This window comes from Balaenoptera acutorostrata, chromosome 5, assembly GCF_949987535.1.
Source record: "Balaenoptera acutorostrata chromosome 5, mBalAcu1.1, whole genome shotgun sequence".
Taxonomy (NCBI): Eukaryota; Metazoa; Chordata; class Mammalia; order Artiodactyla; family Balaenopteridae; genus Balaenoptera; species Balaenoptera acutorostrata.
The window spans coordinates 122,251,969-122,273,868 of NC_080068.1; the positions used below are offsets into that span (position 1 = coordinate 122,251,969).

Consider the following 21,900-nt stretch of genomic DNA (forward strand, 5'->3'; position numbering starts at 1 on the left):
TGGAAATCTTTGAAAGAATTCATATCATTAACCAGTAGATGGCAGTCTTATGCTATAGTTATACATGGATTTTCCTCCATAATACATACTAAGCGATCGGTTGGTTGAATTCGTGGTTGCAGAACTGCAGATACGGAGGGCCAACTGTAAAGTAATACTTGGATTTTCGACTGGGGAGCGGGTGGCGCCTCTAACCCCTACTGTCGTTCAAGGGTCAGCTGTACTTTGACATGTTCATGCATCATCATCCTTCCCTCCTGATCCCCACAAAACCTCCTCCCACTTCAGTTCTATCCCAGACAACTATCTTACCCACCTAGTCACCTCTCTTCAGGTTCCCAGGGATGTCTTACTGCCAGTCTCTAATTAATCACAGGAAAATATCTTTTATACTTACTTATTCACAGTCATCTCCTAGGAACAGGACTGGCTACATAATTTGCAGGTCTTCCTGTTCAAAATTTATTGAGAATTTTGAGACACTAGCAGCAGAGCATTAAATTAAGCGCACAGCCCTTCTGAGCCTGCACAGGTCACACACCCATGAAGCAAGCCAGGCTTAAGAATTTAGAAGATATCTCCTTCTCCCCACCCCACCCTCTGTCATTGCAACACCTCCCTGTGATACATACCCAAGGGGCTACTTAAAGGAGGAGTCACTGACTGTTATTCAGATACAGAATCTCAGCACTGGATCTTAGCACTAGAGATCATCTGGTCCAGTTAACTCATTTTAAAGATGATTGAACTAACTTCCAAAGAGGTGAAGTGACTTGCCCAAAGCTCTACCAGCCAAGGCTCCATCTACCACGCAGGCCCTGTGAGGGGTATTTTAAGAAAAGTTTTCCCCTCTACCTAAGCCAGACTTTGCTCTGTTTTCTCTTCAAGAGTAGGGCACAGGTTCGTATTACTTAGTAACATTTATTGAGTACCAGCTATGTGCTGAGCACTGTGCTAGGTGTTTTATATATAATACCTCAGTTGACAACACTCTCAGAAAATCATTGCTATTTTCCCTATTTTTCAAGTGAGAAAAATTGAGGCTCAGAACTTGAATTTTAGTTAGTAACTGGAAAGATAAGTGTTTAGGTAAGTCTAGGTTATTCTAAAACCCATTCCTTTTTTACAACATCATTCCTGAGTTCTAGGAAGACTGAGTCAGCCTGTATCTCCTGAACATCGGTCTTGTTTTTCATCATCTCTGGATGATCTTGGGGACTCTTACGAGGTAATCCATGTTCCTCAAATTTACCAACCTTGCTCCTGCCTTAGGGCCTTTGCTCCAGGGTATTTCCTCCACCTGAAACATTCTTCCTCCAGATATTCCATGAAAACAGGAACACATGTCAGATAGGTAATAGGGGATCTGATCACATAGGATCTTGCAGGCCATTGTAAGGACATTGGCTTTTTCTCTGAATGAAATGGGAGACATTGCAGTATTTTGTGTAAAGGAGTGACATGATCTAATTTAGATTTTTAAAGGATCGTTCTGACGCTGTGTTGAAAAAGAGACTAAGGGGGCAGAGTAAGGAAGGTAGAAAGAAAGTAGGAGACTTTTTAGGGATTAGTAGAGTAATCAAGGGAAAGATAAATGGTGACTGACCAAGGTGATAGCAATGGAAATGAAATGTGTTAAAATTTTTAACCTTTTGTTGTGGAAAATATCAAATACATACAAAAGTAGGGAGAGAAGTTTAATGAATTACCATGTTCCTACTAGGTACCCCATGAACCTATCACGTGTCAGCATGGGTCGGGCACTTTTCAACAGCTGCAACAGTTCTCAACTTGTGACCAATCTTGTTTCTTCTATACTCCTCCCCACTACCTCCCTGACCCTAGATTGAGGAGGAAGCAATTTGAAGGAGACCCCAGATACCATATTTCATGTGTAAATATTTCAGTGTTTACTACCCCAGCTGCTTCTAACTGCTCCTCTGCTCTGCGATTTACCCTGTGGCTCCTGGTTGTTCATAGCTTTGCATACTCATGGCTTTTACTTACTGCCTGCCCTCTTTGTCCTCTTTAAACCTTTTCAAACATTTTTATTTTATTTTTTTATTTTTGGCTGTGCTGCGTGGCTTGCGGGATCTTAGTTCCCTAACCGGGGATCAAACCCGCACCCTCGGCAGTGAAAGCTTGGAGTCCTGACCACTGGACGCCAGGGAATTCCGTAAACCTTTTTCTACCAATTACTGTGTATTTCTCACATTCAAACTCCCTAAAGGGAGGTTCTTCTAGGTTCAGTTCATTGTGTTGTTCTTTCTGCACAGAGAAGGAACATAAACTGGCCAAACTGTGTTAGATTGGCTGCTCTTGGGTCAGGCACCCTCTCTTGGTCAATCAAATTGGCGTGATATCAAGGTCAGTTTCCCAAAGAGGGGTTATAGCAATGGTAGTCACTTAGCAAACAATAGGCTGCTCTCCAATACTAATAAATAGTGGAGATTTAATGCTAGAAAGGATATAAATTGTAAAAAAAAAAAAAAAAAAAAAAAAAAAGTGAGCCTGCAGTGAGGCTAGAAATAGGTAAGTGCCTAACCACTTAATTGCCATTTTTACAGTCTGACCTGACTCATTTGGAGTGCTATTCTTGGGTGCCACTAAGGAATTAAGGGACTTTTTTTTCCTTAAGATATTTTTGTTTATAATAGGCTGAGTAATAGCATAGATCATAATGTACTGGACTAAAAGTCAAGACCTACATTTAATTCCTGTGTTCCTCATGGACTCTGTACAACATTAGATGAGCTAATAAACTTGTCTGTGCCTTAGTTTCTCCACTTTCAGGTGAGATTAATACCTGCCCTTTTCCTATTTCACATACGTAGATAAGATCAGAGAGGTAGAAGCACTTTGAACCTTTATTTTTAAAAAGTGTGTGAAAAATCTAAATGAGTACTATTTTCAATGTGAAGTTTTTAATGAAGTTATAAAATGAACAGTGGATTTAAGTTCTTGTTTTTGCAAAAGATTACATATTCTCTAATCTATTCATCTTCATCATGTGCGCCAAACATTTTTCTTCCCACGTTGTAATGTATCTGCCATGTTTATATACAACTTAGAATGATACCTGGAACTTGGTAAGAACTATATAAATATTAGCTGTTACCTTCACCAGTGTGAAAAATAATTAGTCAAAACAAAAGTCCATAGAGTTAAATGCTTAAAAAATTGACCACCCTCTGTGCCCTGTAATACACAACCACCTAAAATGCAATTGCTTGAAATACCTAAAATAGTATATCATGTGAGCGTATGAGTGAAAGAAAACTTTTGAGGCCCTGAAAATCTGTCACTGTATGTGTTTATGAGTAAAGGGGAGATGACACTTGAAGGTGACACTTTTGGTATCTGATAGCCCACTTTTTCTCAAAGACTGGTTAGTGTACCTGCTGCATCAGAATCACTTGAGAGTTTTCTAAAATCCCTGGTTCTATTTTCAGAAATTCTGATCTAATAGGATAACAGTGGAGATTAAGCATGCAAACATTTCTTAAGTTTCTCAGATGATCCTGATGCTTACCCAGGTCTAGGAATCACTGACAATGTAGAAAAATATAATACAGTTCTTTACCCTAGTACATCATTTGTTTTCTATCAGATTATTCAAAGTGGTATGTATGGGGAAATATACAAATCCACACTGGGAGAAGAGGACTGGGAGGATATCTATTAAAATCAGAATAGTGATTATCTCTGGATTATGGGTTTATGGAAATATTTATTTTTCATTTGCTTTTTTATCTCTAAATTTTCTGGTTGAATATATATTATTTTCATAATAAATGTTACTAAGGAAGATATTTACCACCAGTACAAGATTTTAAAGACCTCCATGCAATGTATGTTTTTAGTTTACCAAATGTGGGAAAAAACCCAAAACCATCTATCAATGCATATGCTGCATAGCTTTTTTTTTTTTTTTTGAAGGAGAGACGACTTACAAAGCAATGTGGGAACTATATTTATTCATCTGTTTTTAAAAATGTCACAAATTCTTTTAGAACACCAATAAATGTACATCTTAGAGAATGTAAAACAAATTAAATCCTAATTAGCTTTTACGTGTTTTGCTTTAGCAAGACTGGAAATATAAGCCATTGGCTAATGTTTAATAAAAGGACTAATCAGTCAGCAACTTTATACTTGGTGAGGAGAGGAAAATAAGTTCTGGTTCAGTATAGATTTTCCATCTAATATGTGTTCTGGGCTCTGCTCCAGGAACAATGCTCACTCCTTTTTGAAGATCCTCTTGGCTTCCACTCCTTCATATACATAAGTCTGAAATGTGTTAACAAACATAGAAGAATTTGCCATTAAGATTAAAGGCTAAATTAAGAAAAATATTAGTAGTATTATAGCTTTGAAATAAGTTTATAGTTTTTTTTTCTTGTACCTGATAACAACACTTTATACAGATACAGGATACATCCATTTAAAAACACGTTTTGGGGCTTCCCTGGTGGCGCAGTGGTTAGGAATCTGCCTGCCAATGCAGGGGACACGGGTTCGAGCCCTGGTCTGGGAGGATCCCACATGCCACGGAGCAACTAAGCCCGTGAGCCACAACTACTGAGCCTGCGCGTCTGGAGCTTGTGCTCCGCAACGGGAGAGGCCGTGACGGTGAGAGGCCCGCGCACAGCGATGAAGAGTGGCCCCCGCTCGCTGCAACTGGAGAGGGCCCTCGCACAGAAACGAAGACCCAACACAGCCATAAATAAATTAATTAATTAAAAAAAAAAAAAACACGTTTTGGTTTTTAGTCACATTTTTAGTTAAAATAAGCTCAATGTATTGACATATATATGCATCAGAAAATATATGTATTTTAAAAATCAGTAAGATTAATGAGAAAAGGAATAGTCTATTTATTGATGATATAACTCAACAATCCCCAAAATAAAATCATTGCTATGTGATTATTTTTGTCTTTGGAAAATAACTATAATAACCACTCACCTGGACCATTTCACCACCTATAATTTCTCGGACAGCATTTAGTTCATTTCCATTGTCCACCCGTTTGAATTTTCCAACAAGTTTATTTCCCTCTAGGCTCCAAGCCCCCTATGTAAAATTTAAAAAAATAAATAAATAAAATAGCATTTTTTAGGGTCTTACATGTGTCAGGCCCTGTTTTGAGGCCTACAGATCTACTTCTTCAAACTTCACTATGACCCTATGAAGTAAATATTATCTCCATTTCACAGATGAGAAAACTGAAATACAGTAATTTACCTAAAGTCACAAAGCCAGGGTTGAACCTAGGTTATTGGGCTCTAGAGTATGCGCTGGTAACCATCTTGCTGTCCTCACTCAATTGTTTCCAAATGCCAGATTTTAAGGCAGATCATCAGGGCTTCTTTTTTCTAAACCTTTCACATTAAAAAGTGTTCTAAATTTAGTCATAGTTCATATTAGTTTCATGGAGAAGCTAACAAACTTGTGCTTGTTTTAATTTATGTAACTGTTGCAGTAATTAAAACATAACCACAATTGATAAAATATTTGACAGTGTAATTGTCATTGCAAACACGTTTAATTTAACCAGAAAAATTCTAAGGGCAAAAAAGTTTTTCAAAAATCAGTTGAAAAATGTGACTCCATAAAATTTTATATCAAGTATTAAAAGTTGAATTCCCAATGACCTAGATTGTAGCATTAGACCTTTCCATTTGATCACACATTAATTCACTGATTTATTCATTTATTGTATTATTTCAGTTACATTAACTAAATGTCTATTATGTTTAAGTTAGATAACTCTAAAAGCTTTTGTTGCTGTCAGATATGTAAAGTTGAAAACACTGAACTTTAGTTTTCTTTATGAAGAGGTGTATACTCAGTCATTCAAAGATATTTTTCTAATTCTTATTGTTTAATCCTTTACAGATGTGTATGAAAATCAAAAAGTTATGTTTAACTACTCTGCTAACTTGTTTGATATATAATATGGATAAACTCCATTGGCTGCTTCAGTAAATGAAAGAGACCTACATTAATTAAACCATCCAATGACAGAAAGCAGAGATTATTTTAGTATTGTGTAGAAAAATCAGGAATGCCTTGCTTATAAAAAATTTCTTACAGTGAGTTCAGTTCCGTCTGCGAGGCTATAATTAAAAGTGACACCAAGCTCAAACACAATTTCAGTGTTTCGAAAAGTGCTTGATTCTTTGACTGTGAATTTATTTCCTTCTTGTGTAATTATCAGTTTCAAATTGTCATGAGATGCAAGCTTCCTTTTCACCATGTTAATACCTGCAAAGGGAAAGAGATTTAAGGAAATAAAGTAAAAAAATGCCATGGAAAATGCTTACTTTTCCAAGTTCTGTTTTAACTAGTTAATTAATCAATTAATATTTTGAGGGGGGAGGAAAACCTGATAGCATTGCCTTTGCACAAGAGCATTCAAATTGCTTCTGTAGAAAAAGTTCAGGCTCAATCATATCAAACTATTTTTCCAAAACTTAAGAAAAATTAAATGAAGCAAGAATTGTTGAATCTTGGAACTGAGTAATTTTTTTAAAATTATCAATATTTTTGTTTCAGTGTTAAGTAAACCAAATTCCAGGAGTGTCAAGTGAAGGATTTTAAAAGTATATTTATATATTTATAAGGATATACAACTTTAATTCCACATGTATGGTACTCTTTTTTTTTTTTAATGTCCTTTTGCTTTCCATAATGGCTTTAAAATTTTGAACTTCATAATTCTCTGTCTTTTGTGGCATTTCCGACTGTCTCAAAAATGAGAAAATTAGCAAACATTACAGCCAAATTTATTATAAGTCAGAGGAAAAGAGAATTAAGTCTCATTTATTCAGAGCTGTGACTTTTGATAGAACTCTCTTTCATTGCTTTATTTTATGGACTTTGCTTTTCCATTCCCTAGAATTTAATGTTTTAAAGTCTGGAAGTTATCATTACACACTGCCATATTTTACTTCCTAAACAAAAAAACTGTCAATTTTCAATCAGCAGTTAACGTGAATGAAACATATCTGGAAGTTTTTTGTGTTTCAGAGAATAGCACCCAAGAATCTTTTCTTCCAGTGGTGAGGCAGTGTATTCTTTCCAATGTAAGAAGTGGGAATATGGTTTTTGCTACTCTGAACCATCAACCATTCCCGATCCGCACCGCCACAACAGGTGTCATTCTCTAAGCCTTAAGGTTTAGAAGGAGTTAGAAAGATGTCTGTGAGAAACAAAAGAACAAGCCATTAAAGTATTAAGCCCTTACCCATTTTTTCCATGAACTTTTCATAGTTCTCGTTTCGGTCTACCTTCCAAGTACCATCGAACGCCATGGTCTCCAGCTGATCGATCCTCTAGGCAATCAGAGATTCAGGGCTGTCCTTAGGAGAGAATTTATGCCATTTCTTATCTTAGAACCAACTTCATACTGTGATGTGGAAGTTTAAAGTTCAAGAGGTCACTTAACTACATTAATGCCAAACCATCATAGTTTCTCTAGTTTCTATAAATTTCTTAGCTCCTCTCCTGAAATTCAGCTGCATTAAAGCATGATAAGCATAACTACTCTGTCTTAAACTATGATTGTGGGCACGTTTATTTCAAGGATTAGAATGCATATTGTCTGCAGATAGTTTTTCCGCTTATGAGTTCAAAGTGCACACTGTGTTGAATGTTACATAATTTAGATCATATATCAAATAACATCTGGGAAGTGAGACTATTAATGACGTATCCCTTTTTTACAATAGCAATTACCTTGTAAAGTAAGACTTCATGACCAAGTACAGCTGAAAAGTTAAGGTTAGTAGGATATTGATACTGAATATTTATTTATTTTTCTAATATGTCCTTTTGCATTGTGTTTTTGGGTTGCCAGGGCTTTGGGTAAATATCCTGGCACCTGGTACAGTGCGTGACACACAGTAGGGACCCATTATATTTTTGTTTTGGTCTTGAATGGTGATAGGCCACTGAGAAAAATTTCAAGAGGTAGAAATGTGGCTGGATAACATGAAAACTCCCATAAGAGAAACAACATCTTTAAACATCTGCCACATGCAGAAAAATCAAAAGCCAGATGTCAGCTATGCCATTAACTAAAACCATTCCTTTGTTTTACTCTCACTCCCTCTCATCCCCAAACCTGGTGCTGTCCTAAGCCAAAACTCAACATGTGTGTTGGGTGGGTTGCGTGTATAGAGGGTAGCTAGAAAGGTGAAGAGTGAAGAAGGTCACCGTATCTGTCCCTGCCCCCACTGCAGGCTTCCAACCTGGAGCATGCCCTAGCTGGTGAGGGAAAAAACATTAACTTAGTGTGAAGTGTGCAGTTTTGATTATTAATGAGCCCGAACATATTCATTATTAAAAAGAGACTATTATTGTGCATGAATGTGACCAGAGAACCTCTTATTAACTAAAGCTCAGTAGAGAAACTACAGAGCATGCCCAAGATTTCATTCAGGGTCAGGGGAAGGACGTATCTAACAAATTTGAACAGGACATTGGGAAATAGAATAAAGTTTTAAAATGTTTTAAAAAATATTTATTTATTTGTTTATTTGGCTACATCGGGTCTTCGTTGCAGCATGCAGGATCTTTGTTGTGGCATGGGAGATCTTTCATTGTGCTGTGCTGGCTTCTCTCTCTAGCTGTGGCTTCCGGGCTCTAGAGCGTGCGGGCTCAGTAGTTGCGGTGTGCGGGCTCAGTAGTTGTGGCATATGGGCTCTCTAGTTGTGGTGCATGGTCTCCAGAGCATGCGGGATCAGTAGTTGCAGCACGTGGGCTCTAGAGCGCGTGGGTTTAGTTGCCCCACGGCATGTGGGATCTTAGTTTCCCGACGAGGGATCGCACCCACGTCCCCTGCATTGGAAGGCAGATTCTTAACCACTGGACCACCAGGGAAGTCCCACGTTTTTAAAATTTTGATATCTATTGGGCACACTCTTTCAGAGGAGTTGCCCACTTTTTATTTTCTCAAGCACATTAAGCAGTAAACTACCTTCGACTAAATCCGTTATTTCATTTAAAAAGAAAAAGACATCCAAATATACACACAGACATACACACACAGAGAGAGAAAGAGAGGGAGAAAGTGGGTGGGTCAGGGAAGAGAGGTCATAATTTGAGAATAATGGGAAGTCCTTTACATGTGAAAAAAATTGACTACCTTTGTACTTCTCTCTTTTGCCAAAGATAATGAAAACCTCATTATTTGGGAACCATCACCCTAGTGTACTTTCAACTTGCAGAAGGGAAGAAAAGTTTATGGTTACTCTAGAGCCTGGGTTTAAATAGTCTCTCAGGTAATCCACTATTTATGGTGATTTGTGAATTTAGAACGCCATGGATAATGGATCCAATCTTTTTTTTTTCTAGATTAGAAAAAATAGATGTATCTGGTCACTGGAATAGAAATGTAGTGCAGTAAAAAGAACATGTGTTTTAGAAACAAAAAGACTTGGTTTCAATACTGCCTACAACACCCATTATACACTGTACAGGACCTTGATCATATCACTCAATCTCTCTGAGCCTAAATAATTACTAATAATTAATCATTATTATCCTCATTTTATAGATGAGGAACTGAGACTCAGAGAGATTGAGTGATATGATCAAGGTATATGATCAATATAAAAATTATATAAAGCATGAGCCTGAGCAACTGATAGACATCAAATACTCAATAAATCTTTGTTTCTCTTCTTGTTCCCTGAGAAAGAAAATCAATCTCAATAATAAATTTTTGGAAGTATCCCAGGTCTCAAACCACTTTGATATTTGAGAAAGGAAATCCACATCTTTCTATAGTTTATTAGAAAGTCACCTGAAATTTATTTATTTAGGTATTTTTTGATTTGTACTAGTGATTAACTTGGGACTAGGTATGACTTGGATTTGCCTGTTAAGGTTAGCATGATGCTTTAGACCCCTCTGGGAATACAACTTTTCTCTCTATGATCTCACAGCAATGGAAATAAAAGTGCCTGACTCAGGAAGGTGGGGAGGAAGAAACTAAAATGGCTCCTTACCATTGTTCACCTAACAGTGCCCTTTTTCTCGTGGCCACCTTGAGCTTCCCAGGAAGAGCAGAATAGGATCAGATGAAAGCAAATAGCACTTGGTCTCATGCAAACCTGCTAACAGAATGGACATGTTAAACTTTCAGTCTTCCATTTATCAGTGGCAGTAACCTAATTTAAAGTCGGTAAGGAATCCCTGTTACCTCTGCAGCGTGGCATCACTGGAGTTTTTTAAAATGATTAGATCAAATTTTTAACATTACACTTTTCCTTCTTCAGCTTCTGAACTCTGTAACTCCCCAATTCTTATCACTTACCTGGACCCCATCTAGAAAAGGTTGTACAGAACCTATGGACCAGTTTCCCTTACAGACCTCTCGTACTGATGGTACAGTTGGGCCAGTCAGCTGAGGGCAGACCCAGTCCTTTATTTTCTTCTTTGATAATACTCAAGATTTAAGGTCCTGCAGCTTGGGAAAGTGGGTGGATTAGGTGTGTGTTGGGGGGGGTTGCAGACGCTATGGAGGTAGACTTGTACTCTCTGTATGGACTCCGCAGTCTGCATCAGCCACTGAGTGGTATGGAAGAAGTGGAAATCAGCAGAAACTCCTGCTCATCCCTATCCCGTTCCTCCAAGAGAAAGTACCAACCACATTCCTTAACGTGGCTTCTGAAGCCCCTACTTACATCTCCAGTCTCCTGCCATTCCTTACTGTGTACTCTAAAATCTAAATATATCGAACTTCTTGTAGTCCTCAGTCTGTTAAATGTGCTTGCTTTCTGTTGCTTCAGGTCACAGCTTGGTCACTGAGTGCTCTCAGAAGCCTGCCCTGAACCACCAAGAATGGGTCAGGTAAGTCTACTTCTCCCAAGTACAATGACCTTCTAAAGGTCTCAGCATAGCTCATAAGAGGCAAAAGCAGCTGATTCATAATAACCAGGGAAACAGTATCATCATGAAGTCCAGAGATATCATGAGGAGGGGCAGTATGATATTTCAAGCTCATTTCAAAGGAATAGCTTTCTAGAGATCACAGAAATCCTTTTACCCCATTGTAAAGCAGAAGGGAAAGTTTTTATAGAGCATTTTAAAATATATACATATATATCATTTATGGGATATAGCATTTTCAGGCACTTACTAATCACTTCAGAATTTCTGAATCCTGCTTTTCAGTCCCAAGTTATTTAACTTTTACATGTCAGAAAAAAACAGTGGTCTCCATTAGGGCCATGTAAGAGAAGGATTTGAGGGACAGATGGAAAGAGCAACAGAAAATTCTTAAGGTTACTGTCCAATCCCTAGCAGTGAATGGGGAGTGAGGGAGAATTATAAAGTTTGCCTGCAGAGTTTACTTCATTCTGTTTTAACCATAAGCCTCTAAATTTTAGAAATATTAAGACCTGTTAAATTATGTTTTAGGATTTTGTACCTGAGATGGCTGGTTGATTTTCTTCCGAAAAGACTATAGAGTTACAGCAGTGTTCAGGGAGGTATCTACCAAATAATGGTGAGTGCAACTTGCTGATTCTCATTAATAACAAGACAGCCATCGGTGGCAGTTGAATGATGTTGCACGAAGGATTTATGACTTCATCTTCTGTCTTATCTTTTTTAATCTGGGTCTGTTCCCCCAAATAATGAGTCTCCCTCAAGCGATTTGAATGGGAGGTTGCTCATCTCCTATACCCCTCATACCACAGAGGAAGATGAGTGTGCATTATCTCAGCTCCCCACTCCCACATCCATTATGTTTCTGCCTTTTTTTTTTTTTTTTAAAGAAAACCTTTTCCTTTGAGACCATTTCCATTTGGCTGTCACCTTCCAGCCAACTTCATCATCATTATCTACCATCTATCCCATCTGTCGTCGATATCTACCATCTATCACGGAAAATCATGACACCAGGCTCACCATCATCCTCTGTGTCTTGCCATCATCCTGGGTGAGCTCAAAGTCCATGTGGATAAGCTACTTGTCACTCTGGCCTCACGGTACCTTAACCTCCTCATCTCTAATAATCTTTACCTCTGCACTTTATCCACTTACGTCCAGGGCTGTAACCTGTAGTTTGTCACCACTAGAGTTGTTCTTCTGTGAAATTTAACATGCTGCTCCCCGGCCACAACTTTTCATCCTCTCAGCTCCTTCATTTTCTCCCACAGTATCAGCCCTTAGCTGGGAGAGAATTTCAGTCAGTTGTCACCTCCATTTTCCCCCAAGTTGGAATCCCCTCCTGGTTTGTTTACATTCTCTATCCAGTCAATACCTGTTGCAAATAAAATAACTCCTGTGCTGTTCCAGGTGCTATTACACACGCACAGTTTCCAGCTTCAACTGAATCGTCTGCCCTGCCTGGCAAGACTTTTGTGTACCTCAGTCAACTCCCTCCTCATATGTGACAGTGACTGGATCTTTAATCGTTCTCCTATAGTCTTCTTCCCTTGCCTTCAGCAGATGACCTGGGTATTACTCCATAGGGGAAATAAACCAGCAAGCAATAATTCTCCCAATTTATGTGCTCTCCTTTTCAGTGTTATCTGTTACTACTTTGCTTACTTCTGTAAATTCTTTCGTGCACGTATTCATTGAACATATATTAGAATTCCCACTATAACCTAGGAACTATGCTAAATTATAGAGATAGAATGATGAACACATACAGTTTCAGTCAAGAGAAAGCAAGGCTTGAAATTACAATAATTTGATACATATAAAGATTTTTTTTCCTATCTCCATATCTCCCTTTTAATTATTTATTTGGCTGAGGTGGGATCTTTTCTCCTTCACATTAAGATAATCCAGTCTCTCCCATCTTAAGAAATGAAAAAAAGTCTCCCTGGCTTCTATTGACATTTCTAGAACCTACTCAATCTTTCTCCTTCCCCTGATAGCCAGGCTTCTTGAAAAAGTAATCTATACTGTCTCCTCATTCTTATCTTCTGTTAGAGCCTGAGTCTGCTGCAGTGGGGCTTTCATACTCACCCCTCCACTGAAACTACTTACTAAGCTCATTGATGAATTTTTTTGTTGTCAAATCCAATGCACACCCCTTGGCCCTTATTTTATGTCATTATAGCATTCCAGACCATTGACTCCTCCCTTTTTGAAATTTCCCCTTTTCTTTTCTTGACTTTATTCTTTCTTGATATTCCTCTTACTTCTCTGAATGTCCTTTTCAGGCTCTTTCACAAGCAACTGTTTCTCAACCAACACTTTATATTTTGAGGTTGCATCTTAAGATCTCTTTTTATTCCACACAATTTACCTGGGCTATTTTTGCCATTCCCATGGCTTCAATTTCCATCTATGTGACTCTAAAATTTTAAGGTACAACCCAGATCTCTCTCCTACCAGGTACCTATTCCTTACCAAGTTGCTCTATGTGCATGTTCAATTGGCACCTGAAACTCCACAAACTGGAAAGGACGTTAATGTTCCACCCAGCCTTGTTCTCTCTTCTTGTATGTCCTGTATCAGTGAATGATACTGCCATGCTAAGAATCATTCTAAAGTCTTTCCTCTCCTTTATCCTTGGCTTTCCATTTTATCAACAAATCAATATAATTTTTACTCCTTAATATCACTTAAATATATCCCCTCTTCCTTTGTATTCCCAGATAATCACCATTTTTCACCTAGGTGACTGCAATAATCTCCTAAATGATTTTCCCCTCTCTAGTCTCCCAGAATCCAGTTTATCCAGAGAATAGCTTTATAAAATGCTAATTTGACCATATCCTGTCCTTGCCTATTTTTTTCTTTTCTGTCCTTGCCTATTAACATTCACTGATACCCTATTGCTATCAGCATAAAGTTCCAGATTCCTTACCTCTCCTGTTCACCCCCATTTACTCTTCCTTCACCAGATGCTATGATCTCTCACATCTCTCTTTGTACATCCTCTTTCCTCTGCGTGGAAATCCCACCCCTCTCGCCATGCTTTTCCTGCCTAACATCCACTCAGCCTTTAAGAAGCGGCTCAGTGTCATCTCTCCAATAGTCCTGACTTGCCTATGTCCTTCCTCTTTGCCTGGGCTAACTTTCCTTCATATCAGTATCATCATCATAACCCTATTTCTTTACACTTACTGTATTGATTGTAATAGTCTGTTACCCTGTTTGTTTCTTCTATTCTTCTACTTTCAGATTTAAGGGTAGAGATGACGTAAAATGGATACATAGTATGAATGAAATAAGTTCATGTATTCTAATTAAAGCCCTTGTTGCCCCTTTAGAAGTGTCACTTTTTCCTACTCTGGGTACAGGATGTGAATATTGACTAGCTAACAGGTTGTTTGATAATGAGCAGTACACCAGTGCTGTTTTTTTCTTAGATTTTTTTATTGATGTATAGTTGATTTACAATATTGTGTTAGTTTCAGGTGTACAGCATAGTGATTCAGTTTTTTTTTCAGATTATTTTCCATTATAGGTTATTACAAGATTTTGAATGTAATTCCCTGTGCTATACAGTAAATCCTTGTTGTTTATCTATTTTATGTATAGTAGTTTGTATCTGTTAATCCCATACTCCTAATTTGTCCCTCCCACCCTCCCTCTCCCCTTTGGTAACCATAAATTTGTTTTCTGTGTCTGAGTCTGTTTCTGTTTTGTATATAGACTCATTTGTATTATTTTTTAGATTCCACATATGTCATATTATGTAGTATTTGATACATGTCTGACTTACTTCACTAAGTATAATCTTCTGTGTGAGGTGATACCTCATTGCAGTTTTGATTTGCATTTCTCTAATAATTAGCAGTGTTGAGCATCTTTTCATGAACCTGTTGGCGATCTGTATGTCTTCTTTAGAAAAGAAGGTCTCTAGGTCTTGTCCCCATTTTTTGATTGGGTTGTTTGTTTTCTCAGTATTGAGTTGTATGAGCTGTTTGTATATGTTAGATATTAACCCCTTGTTGGTCACATCATTTACAGATATTCTCCCATTCCCTAGATTGTCTTTTCGTTTTGTTTATGGTTTCCTTTGCTATGCAAGAGCTTTTAAATTTGATAATGTCCCATTTGTTTATTTTTGCTTTTATTTCTTTTGACTTGGGAGACTGATCTAAGAAAATATTGCTAAAATATATATCAGAGAATGTTTTGCCTATGTTTCTCCTAGTTTTGTGGTGTCATGTTTTACATTTAGGTCTTTAAACCATTTTGAGTTTATTTTTGTATATAGTGTGAGGCAGTGTTCTAACTTCATTGATTTACATGAGGCTGTCCAGCTTTTCCAACACCAATTGTTGAAGAGACTGTCTTTTCTCCATTTTATATTCTTGCTTCGTTTGTTGTAGAGGTGTGTGGGTTTGTTTCTGGGTTCTCTGTTCTGTTCCATTGATCTATATGTCTGTTTTTGTGCCAATACCATGCTGTTTTGATTACTGTAGCTTTGAGTATAGTCTGAAGTCTGGAACGGTTATACCTCCAGCTTTGTTCTTTTTCTTCAGACTTGCTTTGGCAATTCTGGGTCTTTTGTAGTTCCATATAAATTTTGGGATTATTTGTTCTAGTTCTATGAAAAATGTCATGGGTATTTTGATAAGGATTGCATTAAATCTGTAGATTGCTTTGTGTAGTATGGCCATTTTAACAATATTAATTCTTCCAATCCAAGAGCATAGGATATCTTTCCATTTATTTGAATCTTCAGTTTCCTTTATCAATGTTTTATAGTTCTCAGCATCTAGGTCCTTCACCTCCTTGGTCAAGTTTCCTTAGGTAGTTTTAGTTTTTCCTGTTTTTTTCCTTCTATTCGTAGATATTTTTTTGGCACAATTTTAAATGGGATTGTTTTTTTATTTTCTCTTTCTGATATATCATTATTAGTGTAAAGAAATACAACAGATATCTGTATATTAATCTTGTATCTTGCTATCTTGCTGAATTCATTTATTAGTTCTGATTGTTTTTTATGTGGAGACTTTAGGGTTCTCTGTACAGAGTATCATGTCATCTACAAATAGAGACAGTTTAACCTCTTCCCTTCCAATTTTGATACCTTTTATTTATTTTATTTCCTTTTTGAATTTCTTTTTCTTACCTGATTGCTGTGGCTAGGACTTCTAATACTATGTTGAATAGAGGTGGTGAGAGTAGGCCTCCTTGCTTTATTCCTGAATTTAGTGGGAAGGCTTTCAGCTTTTTACTGTTAAGTATTATGTTGGCTGTGGATTTGTCATAAATGGCTTTTATTATGTTGAGATATGTTCCCTCTATACCCACTTTGGTGAGAGTTTTTATCATGAATGGGTGTTGAATTCTGTCAAATACTTTTTCTGATCTGTTGAGATGATCGTCTTTTGTCTTTCCTTTTGTTAATGTGGTGTATCACATTGATTAATTTGTGTATGTTGAACCATCATTGCAACCCTGGAATGAATCCAACTTGATCATGATATATGATCCTTTTTGTATGTTGTTGGATTTGGTATGCTAATATTTTGTTGCGGATTCTTGCATCTATATTCATTAAAGATATTGGCCTATGATTTTCTTTTTTGGTAGTGTCTTTCTCTGGTTTTGGTATCAGTGTGATGGTGGCCTCATAGAATGAATTTGGGAGTGTTCCCTCCTCTTCAGTTTTTTGGAATAGTTTGAGAAGGATAGGTATAAGTTCTTCTTTGTATGCTTGGTAGAATTCCCCAGTGAAGCTATCCGGTCCTGGACTTTTGTTTGCAGGGAGTTTTTAAAATTCCAGATTCTATTTCATGTCTAGTGATCTGTCTGTTCAGATTATCTATTTCTTCTTGACTCAGTTTTGGCAGGCTGTATGTTTCTAGAAACTTGTCCAAATTAGACCAGGTTGTCTAATTTGTTGGCATATAGCTCTTCATACTATTCTCTTACAATTTTTTGTGTTTCTATGGTATCAGCTGTTATTTCTCCTTATTTTGTTTGAGTCCTCTCTCTTCTTGGTAAGCCTGGCTAGAGGTTTGTTGATTTTGTTAATCTTTTTAAAAAAACAGCTTTTGGTTTTATTGATATTTTCTATTTTTTAATCTCTATTTTATTTATTTCCTCTCTGATCTTTATTCTTTCCTTCTTTCTGCTGACTTTAGGTTTTGTTTGTTCTTCTTTTTCTAATTCTTTTGGGTGGTAGATTAGGTTGTTTATTTGAGTTTTTTCTTATTTCTTGAGGAAGGCCTGTATCTCTATGAACTTCCTTCTTAGAACTGCTTTTGTTGCATTCTGTAAATTTTGTAAGGTTGTGTTTTCATTTGTCTCAAGGTATTTTCTGATTCCTTTGATTTCATCATTGACTCATAGGTTTTTTTAGTAGCATGTTGTTTAGTCTCCATGTGTTCATTCTTTTCCTGTTTTTCTTTCTGTGGTTGATTTCTAGTTTTATGCCGTTGTGGTCAGAAGAGATGCTTGAAATAATTTCTATCCCCTTACATCTGTTGAGGCTTGTTTTGTGACCTAGTGTGTGCTCTATCCTAGAGAATGTTCCATATGTGCTTGAAAAGAATGTGTATTCTGTTTTTGCTTTTGGTTTTTTTTTTTTTGGATGTAGTGTCCTGTAGGTATGAATTAAGTCCAACTAGTCTGTTATGTCATTTAGGACCTCTGTTGCCTTATTGATTTTCTGTCTGGATGATCTGTCCATGGATGTCAGTAAGGTGTTAAAGTCTCCTACTATTATTGTATTATTGTCCATTTCTCCCTTTATGTCTGTTAGTATTGTTTTATATATTTAGGTGCTCCTATATTGGGAGCACGTATGTTAACAAGTAGAATATCCTCTTCTTGTATAGATCCCTTTATCATTATATAATGCCCTTTTTGTCTTTCTTTATGGTCTTTGTTTTAAAGTCTTCTTTGTCTTGTATGAGTATTGCTACCCTCACTTTCTTGTTGTTTACATTTGCATGAAATATCTTTTTCCATCCTCTCACTTTCAGTCTATGTGTGTGTCTTTTGCCCTGAAGTGAGTCTTTTTTAGGCAGTATATTCTAGGTTCTTGTTTTTGTTTATCTAATCTGTCACTCTGTGTCTTTTGATCAGAGCATTTAGTTCATTGACATTTAAAGTAATTATTGATAGGTATGTACTTACTGCCATTTTAATCCTTGTTTTCTGGTTGTTTTTGTAGTTTTTCTTTATTTCTTTCTTCTTTTTGTTTTTCCTTTTGTGGTTTGATGACTTTCTTTTGTAGTATGCTTAAGTTCCTTTCTTTTTTGGCTTTTGTGAATCTATTTTATGTTTTTGATTTGTGGTTACCATGGAGTTCCAGTATGTTGACCTGTAACTAAATCTACTTTCTTTAAATTAACAGTCATGTAAGTTCAAACAAGTCCTAAAAGATCTACATTTTTATTCTCCCCTCCCCCACATTTTGTGACTTTGAAGCCCTATTTTACATCTTCATGCTTATCCTTTTACTATTAATTGCAGTTATAATCGTTTTTACAATTTTTTCATTGTTTTTTTTCTATGCACTGGTTTGTTTAAGTGATCTTCATTCCTTCTATGTATTTCCTTCATTCCTATTTTGATTTTCCCTCTTCTATAGATTTTTGCTTCTCTTCTATTTAGAGAAAACCCTTCAATATTTCTTTTAGGATAGATTTAGTATTGCTGAATTCTTTTAGTTTTTGCTAAAAAACTGAGAAATTCTTTATCTCTCCTTCTATTCTAAATGACAATCTTGCTGAGTAAAGTACTCTAGATTGCAGGTTTTCCTCTTTCAGGACTTTGAATGTATCATGCCACTCCTTTCTGGCCTGCAACGTTTCTGCAGAGAAATCAGCTGATAGCGTTATGGGAATTCCCTTGTAACAGACTCTTTGTTTTGCTCTTGCTGCTGTTAGAATCCTCTCCTTACCTTTAACTTTTGTCATTTTAATTATGATATGTCTTGGTCTGGGTCTGTTTGGGTTCATCTATTTTGGGATCCTCTGCTTCCTGTACCTGGATATCTGTTTTCTTCTTTAGATTTGGGAAGTTTTCAGTCTTACTTTCTTCAAATACATTTTCAATCCTCTTCTCTCTCTCTTCTCCTTCTGGAACCCCTATTATGTGTAGATTGACACATTTTATATTATCCTGTAGATCTCATATGTTGCTTTCATTTCTTTTCATTTGTCTTTCTGTCTGCTGTTCTGGATCACTTATTCATTCTTCTGTGTCATTTAGTCTGCTATTCAGTGCCTCTAGATTGGTTTTCATCTCTGCAATTAAATTGTCTATTTTTGATTGGTTCACGTTTATAGTTTCTAGTTCCTTGTTACAGTGATCTGTGTTTCTGTCAATAATCGTTTTAAATTCTGAGCATTTTTATTACCTCCTTTTTGATCTTGTTGTCTAGTACACTGGTAAGCTCTGTTTCATTTGTTCTCTCAGGGGATTTCTCTGGTTTTTTTAGTTGGAGTAGTTCCTCTCCATTTTCATTTTACTTAAGCTTCTCTGTCTCTATGAATTTAGGAAAAACAGTTATCTACTGTGGTCTTGAAGGGGTGTCTTTATGTGGGAGAGTCCCTGTGTACGCTGTGTGTGTCTAATGTTTTTGGTGTGAGGGCTGGTTTTGGTATGGATGCCAGCCACGCCTTTCCTCAGGGTGTGCTGGCTGTTACCTCTTGATAGGGGGAGTGGCTGGTGTCGTAGTGTCTAGAGCCTGTTGGACGTGAAGCAGGGCTTCCTCTCTGATCTGTAGCTGTTGTCACCCTGTCTGGGCCAGGGTCTGCTCCCCAGATGTTGAAGTAGAAGCCTTGAAGTTTGGGATTGATCAGGCTCTGTTGCCCTTGAGTGTGTGCCCTGCCTCAAAGGAGGTGACTGCAGAAGCAGTGAGGCCTGTGTGATCACAGAGAACCTATGCGCCATGTGTGTAGGCGTCTGCAGTTCTGCTCAGAAGCAGCCCAAGGTCACATCCCTTTCTCTCTTGTGTTTGTCCCAGGTCTAGTTAGTGCAAAGTGTTGTGTGCAGTAGGGTAGGGCTGGGGGTTGGGGTGTTGTGGCTGCAGGAATTGAGGTAGCTGCGCTGCTGTCTGAGATCTGGGCTGCCTCTGTGGCAGTTTTCTCCCAGGACCTGTCTACCCCAGATCTAGTGCTAAGCTGTGGTGTGGAGTGGGCGGTGCCAGGGAGCTTTCCGTGGGAGAGGAGCTGCTGTGTACTCCTGAGCGTGCTGACAGTGGCTTCTGCCACCCCACTCAGACAGTGCCTCAGGCCCCCTGGGCTGTCTCTGTGTAGCTAGACGAGTTCTCTCCCAGCGCTCTCTGCCTGAGATTCAGCAGTTAGCTGCTAAGTGCTCGGTGGTGCTGTCCCTACATGTGTTAACAATGGCTACTGTGGCCCTACCTGCTGCCAGATGTGTGCACTGACAGTGGCCTTCATGGCTCTACCTGGATCATTCCCCAGGCGCCCTGGTCTGTCTCCATGTGACTAGACCGAGTCTTTGCCCAGATCTCGTGCCAGGCTGTAGTGTGGAGTGAGCAGGGCTGGGATGTTTGCCCCTTTGGATTGGGAAGTGCGGTGATGCAGCAGCTGCCAGTACAAGGCTCTCTCCACCCTGACTGTTAGCAAGCCAGCACATGTGCACTTCTTGTGAGTAGAGTCTAGGCTTCTCCAGCCCTATCTGTCTCAGTGGATTTCCCAGGCAAGGGGGCTTGTCTCCTCCGTGTAGGACCCTAGGACTGGGATTCCCAGATTGTGGCTCCACCTGCTCTCTCCCCAGGGCTCTCTCACCCATGTGGACCTTCCGTTCCTTACAGATCCCCCCAGGGGGCACAGGTCCCAGCTTGATGCCTTTTTTTCCCAATCCTACCTGATTACATGGAGATCTTTCTTGCAGCTTTGGTTGTACAGGAGTTCTTCTGCCAGTTTCCAGTTAATTTTCCATGAAAATTGTTTCACATGTGGTATTTTTGATGTGTTTGTGGGGGGAGGTGAACTCCCCGTCCTCCTTCTCTGCTGTCTTAATCCCTGCTGTACCTCACTGCTTTCTATTCTGACACTAAGGTCATGGGTTTACCTTGTGTGATATTTTGACTCCCTGCCTACTTTGCAGCCTAAGTGAAGAGCATGCATTTGCAAGCTTTCCAAAAGAAAGTTAGTTGCAGATAATTGGCTCCAAAGCTATCTAGTTGGTAAAATACTACAAGGGACTTTGGCTCCTTGATGAAATGAAGCAAATTTTCATCTCAGATTGAAAGAATGATGTTGCCAAAGTGCTACTTTTTAGGCTTGGCAGAAGTAATATTGCAGAAATAAAGAACACGTTACCAGTTTTAGGAAAAGCATCAGTGGGCTTTGCTATACCTTTTATATAGCTTTACCTCCCTGCCACAGAGAATCACACTTAGTGGGGAGACTACCATGACTGTATATACTCACTGTAGACAATTTTGAATATATAGCTAAGCACAAAGAAAAGTAAAAATTGCTCAAGGTATTATCTCCCAAGGTAATCAGTGCTAGCACTTACATGTATGTGTTTATAGATATATATATGTATATACACACACCATTCATTTACAGTAAGTCCCCTACATACGAACCTTCAAGCTGTGAACTTTCAAAGATACAAACATGCGTTCACGTGTCCAATCATGTAAGTTAGTGCTATTTGAGGAGGCACTGTTGGTTTTTGAGGCCCAGGACCCAAACATAGAACGGTACACAAAGGTTGCAGCAGCCGTTCAGAATGCAATCCAGTGCTACCGTGTCATCTATGACGAGAAAAAAAGAGCTACTACCCAGACATCACTGGGTCGTTTTTTTCAAGAGGGTAGATAGAATTGAATCCAGCAAGGAACCAGAACCTGTGCCATCAACGTCAGACGTGAGTGAAATTGCAGCTTGCCCTCCATCTCCTACTGCTGACGATCCTTCAGCTCTACCATCTCCCACCTCCTTTCCCTTCACCAGTCAATAACTCTTCTTT

General features: G+C 38.2%; 1 protein-coding gene across 1 annotated transcript; it reads right to left on the bottom strand.

The window, feature by feature from the left end:
• Positions 1 to 4,211: 4,211 nt before the first annotated feature.
• On the bottom strand, positions 4,212 to 7,319 carry FABP2 (fatty acid binding protein 2). The gene is made up of 4 exons (XM_007172414.3): positions 7,253 to 7,319; positions 6,098 to 6,270; positions 4,969 to 5,076; positions 4,212 to 4,290 (listed from the first exon to the last, which is right to left on the bottom strand). The coding sequence occupies exons 1-4, from the start codon at positions 7,317 to 7,319 to the stop codon at positions 4,240 to 4,242; spliced, it is 399 nt and encodes a 132-aa protein (XP_007172476.1). The 3' UTR covers positions 4,212 to 4,239.
• Between the last annotated feature and the right edge of the window lie 14,581 nt (positions 7,320 to 21,900).

What these genes read in the sequence shown, in the direction of transcription:
- FABP2 (XM_007172414.3), bottom strand. Translation starts at nt 7,319, where the DNA reads ATGGCGTTCGATGGTACTTGGAAGGTAGACCGAAACGAGAACTATGAA. An exon ending in CAGACGGAACTGAACTCACT is followed by an intron (nt 5,077 to 6,097) that starts GTAAGAAATTTT and finishes AATTTTACATAG; the next exon opens with GGGGCTTGGAGCCTAGAGGG. An exon ending in TAGGTGGTGAAATGGTCCAG is followed by an intron (nt 4,291 to 4,968) that starts GTGAGTGGTTAT and finishes AACACATTTCAG; the next exon opens with ACTTATGTATATGAAGGAGT.